This window comes from Belonocnema kinseyi, chromosome 4 (assembly GCF_010883055.1).
Source record: "Belonocnema kinseyi isolate 2016_QV_RU_SX_M_011 chromosome 4, B_treatae_v1, whole genome shotgun sequence".
NCBI classification, from domain to species: Eukaryota; Metazoa; Arthropoda; class Insecta; order Hymenoptera; family Cynipidae; genus Belonocnema; species Belonocnema kinseyi.
Window position 1 is genome coordinate 83,755,387 of NC_046660.1, and position 10,298 is coordinate 83,765,684.

Consider the following 10,298-nt stretch of genomic DNA (forward strand, 5'->3'; position numbering starts at 1 on the left):
AAAACATCATAACCAAGGAGAATGAAACGAAAGAGAGGTATCGAGATCTTATAAGGGAGTTGCAACGATTGTACCGGGAATATTCTGTGAAATTGATCGTCCTTATCATCGGCGCTCTTGCAGGTGCCAAGCTTTCACTTGCTAATAGCCTAAAAAGCATCCCTGCGTTTCAACAATATGCTAAAACAGTTGCGGGAAAAATGCAGAAGGCGGTTGTCCTTGGATCACTCCGAGTTCTTAGGGTGCACGAGGCTTTTGCTGGATCGTCGTACTGATTCCTTTACAGACTGTAACCACCTATCTCACGGTTGTGAGACGTGGTTATGGCTGAAATTTTACCGCGATTTCGCTGGAAGCGGGTGCAATTTTTCAGATTAGCACCCGCTCCCGGCGAAATCCTGCGGTTGTCCTTATGACAAATTTTTAACTATATATATACATATATACATTATTTTGTGCAACTTATATACCTATGACTATCTTTTAAGACCTTATTTTATATTTAGTAAAAGAAATTCACGAATGTATGTTTATTTGTAATTATATTCACATATACATTAAAAATAACACTTTTTGTTCGATGCAGTAAAATTAATTCTTCTAACTTTCTGTACTCTTAAGACGGGCAAATTTATTCAAAAATATATTTCATGAGCTAGTCTGAACAAGTAAAGCCGGTAAATTTATATTTTCGTGTAGCCTTTAAGATAATAGATACAAAAATATTACTAAAAATATATAACTAAGTAACCTAGAGATTTATTTTGACGTTTGTAAAGAATTCTTTATCCGAGTCTTACATATTTTTAGAATAAATTTGACGAATCTCGCAAAAGAATTATTAATTGGAATTTAAAAACGGAGGATAAATCTAACCTTCTTGTCTGAAAATTGTGATTCTGCTCGAAACAATATCATAGATCTAGAAAATAGTCTGTCCTCAGACAGTTGGATGATGTAGGAATATAGGAGAAGAAAATTTGTAAATGAATATTTTCTTAATTATTAAATCATTATATTACCATTTTTTACCTCCAAGGCCATATTCCTGCGACCTTCTTAGCGGCTATTTAAATTTCTAATTTAAAGCTTAGTAATTCCATTTTATCATGAACGTTTGAACCTGTCAACATGGAACGGAAGATATGAATATCGTTTGACGTATTTTAATTTCAAGTGAAAATTTTTGACATTGAATTATTAATAACTGACAAAAACCCATAAAATGCATAAAAAACAGGAATATTTGTCACTACAGGTGATCTCTGAAACTCAGAAAATATTCGATTGATAAACAGTGCGTAGGGTTATGCAGTTGAAAGTAAAAAGATGATACGCCTTTTAATCTGTTTATAGCCTGTTTCAATAAAGAAAATATTCTGTGACAAAATTGCGATTTCTACATTATACAATTTTTTGACGAAAGTAAGACTGTTTTCTGAAGCAACGATATTGCCTCGATCAGAATCAAAATGTGCATTCAGGCAAGCAAGGAAATTAAATCATTTATCCTCTGTTTGCCAAATCCAATCTTTAGTTTCTTGCAAAATATGTCTAGGTTACTTATCCTTATATTTATAGCAATATTTTTTATTGACATTTTATAGACTATACGACAATACAAACTTACCGTTTTCATCGGTTTAGACTATCTACTGAAATAAATTTTCTAATAATGTCTGGAATTATTTTATACGGTTCAAGAGGAACAGTGCCAAATTTAAAAATATATGGCTGATGTAATCCTGAATCACGATAGCCGTTGGACACAATACTTTTTGGAAAATTTGCCTCTATTAAAGGTACATAAGTTTAGAAGAATAATTTCTTCTGCATCGAACAAAAAATATTGTTATTTTTAATTTACAAGTGAATAGAATCACAAGTAAAGATATAAATACGTAGCTTTCTGTTACCTAATTTTAAAAAAGGTATTATAAGTTAATGATACGTGTATACGTAACTCAAAATAAATGTAACCATAATATAAATTTAGAGAGAAAATTTCAAGTATATATTTTGAAAACGTTTTATGGAGATATTCCATCAATATCTTAGCCAATGTTTTAGCAATATTGCGCGACAATATGTGAGCCAGATTTTGCAGACACTTTTCACACATATGAGGCGAGCGCAATTTTAATAATATTTTGAAATGTTGCAGAAATATTCCTGACCAATATTGCCTGTTTCATACATTTAAATGTTTGTTAAACGTTGCAGTGATATTCATTTGTAACGTTCCCAATGTTTCAAGTAAATATTCTAGCAATATTTCTACAACATTGTGTGTTATGTGGATTGTCTCTTGCACCGACTTGAAAATTATTTATAATTTTCGAATTGTACAAACTTCTTGCTCTCAATTTAAATACGATAGCATACCTTTTTTTATTTATGTTTCCATTAATAAATTATTCTATCTCTATCGTCTTATTGAGATAACTAATTTACTAAATCATTTTTTACTATTTTAACGCTTCTTTGTTCAGTTTTTAATTTTAAGCTAAGCCCCCATTTTTTGTGTTAAAACGAATTTTTAGTACTTGTTATTCTCAAATTATTTTTATCGAAAGGTCAAGTAACTTTTTACACCAAAAATGTTTATGAGGGTAACTGTGTTTTAAATATTTCACTAGAACTTGTATGAAGTAAGGAAGGCTAAACGGTGCTAAGCCCAATCGACCTAATTTTACGGAAGTAAAAAGCCTTTCTCGAAGAATAATTTACAACCGATTGAGTAGATTATTAGGGGGGGGGGATTGCTATGGGCCTAGCTCCATTTAGCTGTCCCTAGTATTGTAAATAAAAATAGTAACTACATTTTTCAGACAATCTTATGAAATACAACAAATTTCATTTGAAATCAGGCAAAATTTCAAGAAAATTCTGCTTCATGGTATCAGAACGATTTAATGTCATTTGGATAATATATCTCGAAATTGTTTACATTACATAATATTTTGACATTATCCTTCTTGGTAAGCTACTGTTTTACATTGAATAATATTATTATGGAAAAATCATTTTTTTCATTTTTCTCAGAAATAATAAAAGGTACAAAAATCGTTCAGATACAAGTTCAAATATCTAGAAAAGTTATAAAAAGCACATCTTACACTTTGGTGATAAATTTCATCGTTTACAAGAAAAAATTTTTTTATTATATTTAAAGAAAAAATGCCCGGCTATAAAATAAGAGGCAGCTTGTACGCCAAATTAAAACTTACGAGGATGCGTATACACCGTAATTCTAGTATAGCAGCTGCCATAGCAACATAGTAATCGTCATGTTAACATGGTAATCATGCGCGTGCATAACGCGTACGGCTTTTGGGCATGAACCTAAGGAGTAGAAGTGAATTGTACTATGCATATTTAAAACTACTACGTATGGAAAAACGTACTGTTGTGTAAACTTCCTTAAACTCCAAAAGAATTTGATAAAAGCTAACGTACCCAATGAACAAACTTGACTCTCTATCGAATTATATCAGTTTAAACTGACGGGTTGTATGGCTTGCATGTTTCAAAACTACGTGTAACATTTCTGGCTTTGTCGGCAGATCAGACATTATCATTAACTAAATACTGAAACGATTCATCACTATATAAAGTATACTCAACTCTAGATATAAAAATGGTTTCGGGCATGGCTTGCCTTTGTCATGATCCTACATCAGAGGAATTCAAGCAAGACAGGGCTGCATGAATAATTTCTGTTAGATTTGGAGGGGTAACGCAACCTGATGCAACTACCGTGCTGAGAGTGCGGTCTTCGAGCTGTGCGTCACGCTTCACTGAGCACAACCTCACTACCAGTCCCGCAGCTACTCTCATCACAAAACTACCAAGGATACCACTTCTAGGAATATCGCAAACCAGGGGTTCTTTTTGGGAGTTGAGTTTATTAAATTTGCTGTTGATAATATTGGTGTTTAACGTATCGACAAAAATTTAAATTTTATTTTTTTAAACAGAAGCTTTACGTGTTAAAAAACCTTTGCGACTCTCCTTCCGATGTAAAGATCTCTTATATAAAAAGATGCAACTGATTGTTTTTATAAAACTGTTCTACGTGTGTTAAATTGTCGATGAATATTTTTTTGTACCTTTTGCTGTTTTCGAGAAAAATGTGAAAATTAGATTTTTTCATTGTCACACTATGACCTGGAAATTTTGCTTGATTTGTAATGGAATTATTCATACATATTTTCATTTATTTTATAAATAAAGAACACTGTCTAATAGAAAAAGCGAAATTTTCAGTATTAGTACAATATTTTAAAAAGTTTTATAATAAAACTCCAACTGTTAAATACTTATCCAAATCCTATAATAGACGTCGAATTGTTAAAAAATATTATATCTTAGTAAAATTTATTCATTTAGTTTACATTTGTTGAATTTTTTAAATATTTTAATACATTATTTTAAATACTAAATTTTAGGGTAAAATATTTCAAAACCTGAATTTTTCACTGATTTTGCTTTTACGAATTATCATAACTGATTAACGAATCACCTGCTCAAATTGTATTTGCATTTGGTCATGTAAATAAAAAAGATATTGCCAGGAATATGTATGTTTAGAATTCTTTAAACTTGCACAATGAGCAAATCCTATTAATTTTAAATTTAAACCTATAATTATAACGTCATCTTGTATGTTTATACGATTTTTAAGTTTTCACATTGAGCGTGATTTTTGAAAATTATAACTAATGGATTCTTCAACTTCTTTGAACTTTTAAAATGTTAATTCAATTTGAAATTTAAAAGCTTTCATACTATTTAAAACTCTTCAGTTTCTCAATTTCAAAAAACTCAGCTTTTAATTTTAAACTAAATATCTATGAAATTCGATTATATGTATTAGATTTCAAAGGCTCTTAAAAACTTTCAAAGAAAAATGTACAAAATAGAAAGAAACTGCAAGTACTATAATTTTAAACCCGTACGTTTCCTTTAGTTTTTTTGAAATCTTCTATAAGTTTATAGTAGAAATGTTTAACACTCCTATGAAATATTATCAATAATTTATGACAATGCTATAAATGATTTAAAATTTGTACTGACGTCAATTTCTCTACTTGAAATGATTAAACTATTGATTTGAGTAAAAAATTCCTTATTGGTGGCGGAAGCTAGTAGAAAAATAATAATGGTAAGACAAATCCGTATGTCACCAAAATAAAAAATAAAATATTACAAATTGATTAACTAACCAAATTTAGTGTTAGACAACCGTGTCAGAATTCGATGCAATTTTAATTTCAATACGCTAAAATTTGTAAAATCTAAAGTTTTGAGGTTAAGAAAATAGAAAGCTTTAATTCCGGGACTTTGATCTTTCATGGACTTGAATTTTCAAAAACCGAAACTATTCAATTCTTAAACAGAATTCTTTGTAAATAAAAATTCTTAACTTAGGAGAGACTTTTCTTTCGCATACAATAAGAACTCGAATTATGACTTTATTTTTCAGTATACTGTCAATTAAAGTTGCTTTCAACTATACAGCTTTAATGAAGGATGAGACACTTAACTAATTTTTGACTTTAATACGTGACCAGCTTAATAATACAAAATTCGCACAAAACGGGTGCATTTATAGTGCATGTCGCGCGATGAATACTAATGTCAGAAACACGTGTGACGAGAAAGAGGACCAATTAATTTTATAACACAGTAACAAAGTAGTATTAGCTTGTGGTTTCTGTTGAAAGCTACTAGGAAATCAATACTTCTCACATACATATTGCATATTCTATTATAAACAGTAACTGCATAATATAATTGGATCCATGTTTCCTGAAAGCGATATATATGATCTATAGGTGCATAAATTACACTTAGAAAAATCAGTATTTAAGATATGTATTACAAAATTGTACGATATTCATTATCCTGAAAGACTGCAAAAAAATGTAAAAAAAAAACTAAAAAAAATGTAAATGTAATTTCGAGAAATGTGCACGGCTAGTCTCGATTGATCTTAACCAGAAGGTAGTGGCAATACTGATTTTGTTTCAAATATTCCTTTCGATTATTTTAAGACCAAAAAGAATAAAATCGCTAGACTCGTTTTTCAGAAAAATTAATTTTTATTCCTTTATTATACCATATATGTGAAGACTTTTAAAACAGTTTTTAAAACATTTGTTGGAAAAAAACAAGTGACATTAGTGACATTTCCTTTAAACATTAATGAATAATTAATTAAAATTAATATTGCTGCGAGTTAAATACGGTTATATTTCTATATTGCACACAGTAATCGTTTAGTGTATGCCGGGTGACTGTTGTTTCTTTGTTTTTTTAAATTTTGCAATCGCTACCCTCTAAATTTCTTCCATTCAGTTTCCTTTTTTCCTTGTTTAAAAAATGTTTTAAATACCAATTTAAAGCCAAAAAATTCCTTCACCCCTAAAAAGTATTTATCATTTATTGAAGAGTGAGCTCATATTTTATGAAAAAACTTGAAGGTTTAAAGCTTGGACTACGAAAATTAATCATTTAATTACGATTAATTATCCTAAATGGTCCATAAACATTTTTTCCTGAAATAATGTATGCAGGACTTCTTCAGTATAAGTAAAATATTGTTATTAAGAAATAAATTTAAAATATTTTTACCGGATGAAAGAAAACAATCTTGAATTTCAAATACAGCAGAAACTCATATATTTTACTGTACACAAATTTCTATAATACATCATAATACATTTTTACCTATAATTTTATAAAAGTATTATTTTTAACAAGTCAAGATTCAATGAAATCGACAATCAAGTCGATAAGCAAAACTTATAAGAACACATAATTGCACAAAAATTGACCTCAATTAAAACTAGTCACCCTGTATGAATATTTTTGATTTATTTCTTATGGAAAATATTATCCTTGTAATGTAGAAGAAATACTGTACATAATATTATAGGAAAAAAATGTTTAGAGGCCATTTAAGACTCATTGATTGTGATAAAAATACAAATTTTCATATTCTAGACTCAATAATATTTCACTTTTTTGTATTCTATTAAATTCTGGTCTTATTCCTTAATAAATAACAAATACATTCTGTTCATTAAAGCATTTTTTAGCCTAATATTTGTATTTTTTTATTGCAAGCGACGAAAATTCTCTGATTTTTTTGTTTGTTTTTAAATCAAAGTAAAATTATGGCTGTATTTTTTCACCGAAAGGACACATTTTGAGGGGTAGTATTTGGAAAATTCAAAAAATTACATTTTTTGGGACACCCTCAGATTCAATGTTAACAAAAGTCATCCATGCCCAGCTGAACGTAAATATTTTTATTAAAAACTTAATTTTCTTTTGTGCAATGTCAATAAATAAATACTTTTTTCCTGTCTCGAACATTTTTTTAAATCTTTCTGAAAGCATATTTATGATACAAAATATATATAACTAGACGTTAAAGTATCTTTAATTGAGTTCAAATCAAGGTATAAATAGGACAAAATAAAGAAAAATTTTTCTCACATAGTGGGCTAATGATTTTTTTTTCTAATATTAAGATAGGCGCAAAGGCATACCAGAAACAACAAAATCGGGCGTAGTAGCACCTTTGAGTTGAGATTAATCGAAACTAGCCGTTAGTGTGCTATGCATTTCCTATTTTCAAAATGTGAAATTGTAATTATGATTGTTATTTATAATAAATATTTATTAAATATATCTTTCGAATCAAATAAGGAATTTTGTTAACATCTGTTTTGAAGTAAAAGCATTTTTTGATAAGTTGTGTACTCACGCAGTCATAATAGCAACTCCTGTGCTAGTGGGATCCTTTTTTAAAATATTCCATGTGCTCAAGACAAGCTTTTTTTGCTTTCCAGATAAATTTGTGGCAGGATCGATAACATTATCATTTGTACCCCAGAGCATGCTAAGGGAAGACCCCATTGTCCCTTAAAAATTAGAGAATAATAAAATATAATCTCATATATACAAATATTTCTATGAAAAATATTTATTTTGATCTGTTCTTATTAATATTTTATACATAATCTATTTTTCCTGTTTTATAAAAAAAGCAGAATTTCATTCAGAATACGATGAAAGACCAAATTGTCACCTTTAATGTATCAAGAACTCACTCTCTTACCTTCAAGAGGCAAGAGATGAGGATGTTTATTAATCGATATATGTATGTTACAGTATGTCATAATTGAACGAGTTTTAATTAAAAGTAAAATAGAAAGTGTATCTAGATTTAACATTTTTCTTCCTTTTTCAATGTAGATGTAGTTATTTATTTTTCAAATTTAGATAGCCAATTGGTTCCTCATTCTTCGCGAAAAAATAGCATTGAACCAAGAAAACATCGGTACCAATACGGACGATACAATTTTCTCATGGTCTTAGAAAACACTGTATCGTCCGTATTCGTAAAGATATATTTTTTTATTCAATGCCAATTTTTTTTATATTGAAATTCAAGTTTCTCAAAGATTCAAAAATATGTTGAAAATTATAACCTTATGATAAAAAAATTTAATAATAAGATCAAAGAGAAACAAAAGTTTGATCATTCGAAAGTACCTTCAGAAAACGTAAAAAACACTGTATCATCCGCATTCGTTACGATATATTTTTTATTCAATGAAAATTCTTTCTCCGTATTGAAATTTAAGTTTCTCAAAGATTCAAAAATATCTTTAAAATTATAACTTCATGGTGCAAAAATTGAATACTAAAATCAGAGAGAAACAAATGTTTGATCATTTGAAAGTACCTTCACAAATAACAGCTTTTTCAGATAAAAAAGATCCTGTTAAATGATCCTCGTAAATAGCATCCTAGTTTTTGTTAAAACATGAATACGACCAAATTTTTAATAAAGGCAACTATTTCGAACCGAATAATGAAACTTTTCAATGAATTTAGTCCTTTTTTTATTGATTGTTTCCTTCGTAAAGGAAAAGAAAGAACATGGTTAAGAATTCGAACAAGTAAGGAGAATAAAAAGATGAATTGGTGAGAAAAGTAGTTTAGCACTGAGGCAGCTGAATTGAATTGATTTTCTATGTCGATGATGCACAATTCACTTTCGTGGCGGTTGATTGCGGAGCACTAAAGCAGATGTTTCAGGCTGCGAGCTTTGCAGAGGACTGAATCAAACAACCTGTGACACGTCCCCGTGGCACGCTTCTGGAGGTGCGCTTTCGAGTCTCGATTTCGACAGTACCACTTCGAAAGTCCGTCTGGTTCTGACTATATGGAATGTGTATTTTTATGCGCCGCGCATTAAAATTCCATTCGATATTCCTGTAATAGGTCAATTAAAAGTCAAGGCTGAGATACAATCAAGAACAATGTCTTAGGGTCAGCAAGATTAAAATGTGATGAGGTAAAATGGACCTGATATTTTAATCGTTTGGAAATGGATGCGTCCAAGTAGGATCTTATCAACAGTATGTTTGACACGTTACCACCTAAAAGTAATGCTTTAACGTTACCTTTACTTCCCAAAAATTTGTAATGCGTTACCTTTACCATACTAATAAGAAGGAACGCATTAAACCTTCACTAAAAAATATGGTATAGCTGTCGCAGCTAAAAGCTTATCTGGATTTCGTCTTCTAAGAAGATATAGGCGTTTCACCTAGATTTCTTACCATACCTTTTAGGAAAAAATTTTGTGTTCAATTACATTGGATAAATGCCTAAAATAAAACACAATTGAATAATTGTACAATCAAGAAGATAAATTCTCTACAAAAAAATACTAATTTACAACAAATATGTATAAGCTTTCAATTAAATTGTTGATTTTTTAAGTAAAAATGATACATTTTGAACTAAAAATAGAGAACACTTACATTTAAAATTTTTTAAAATTAATTTTCAATTTTAAAAACTCGTATTTTAAACGAATTCGTGAAATCTTTAACGAAATAGTTGAATTTTTAACCAAATGAGATCAAATATTCAGAAACAATAATATAATTGTACACTTTTGAATGAAAAAGAATTAACTTTCAAGGAAAAATAGTCTGATTTTCTGATTGGTTTCTATTATTTCAGTTTACATTAAGATGAAAAAACGAGAAAAAAGGAAGTTAAACCTCCTCTTCCACGTCACAAATCGTCACAAAATCTGTTACCCTCCACCCTTGGTAGTCTGTAGTAGTTGTTGAATGACGCCTAAATTAATTATTTACTAATTTATTTGAAATTCCTCAAATATTCAATCTAAAAACTATATTATTACTAATTCTAAACCATAATTTCCATATAAATCCTTTTTCTGTTGACAAAACTAGCTT

The 10,298-nt window shown here is 29.3% G+C and overlaps 1 protein-coding gene across 2 annotated transcripts in view; it reads right to left on the reverse strand.

Moving 5' to 3' along the window:
• The window catches only part of LOC117172009 (extracellular globin-E1), a 26,204-nt gene extending 16,998 nt beyond the window's left edge, over positions 1 to 9,206 (reverse strand). Inside the window, exons 1-2 of one of the 2 annotated variants that reach the window (XM_033359727.1) lie at positions 8,765 to 9,206; positions 7,781 to 7,937 (exon numbers count right to left, since the gene is read on the reverse strand). In XM_033359727.1, the coding sequence (XP_033215618.1) occupies positions 7,781 to 7,932 (152 nt within the window). In that variant the 5' untranslated portion in view covers positions 7,933 to 7,937; positions 8,765 to 9,206. Of the gene's footprint in view, positions 1 to 7,780; positions 7,938 to 8,571; positions 8,729 to 8,764 lie in introns of those variants that run through there. The other variant, XM_033359728.1, reaches the window with a different exon arrangement.
• Positions 9,207 to 10,298: the final 1,092 nt, after the last annotated feature.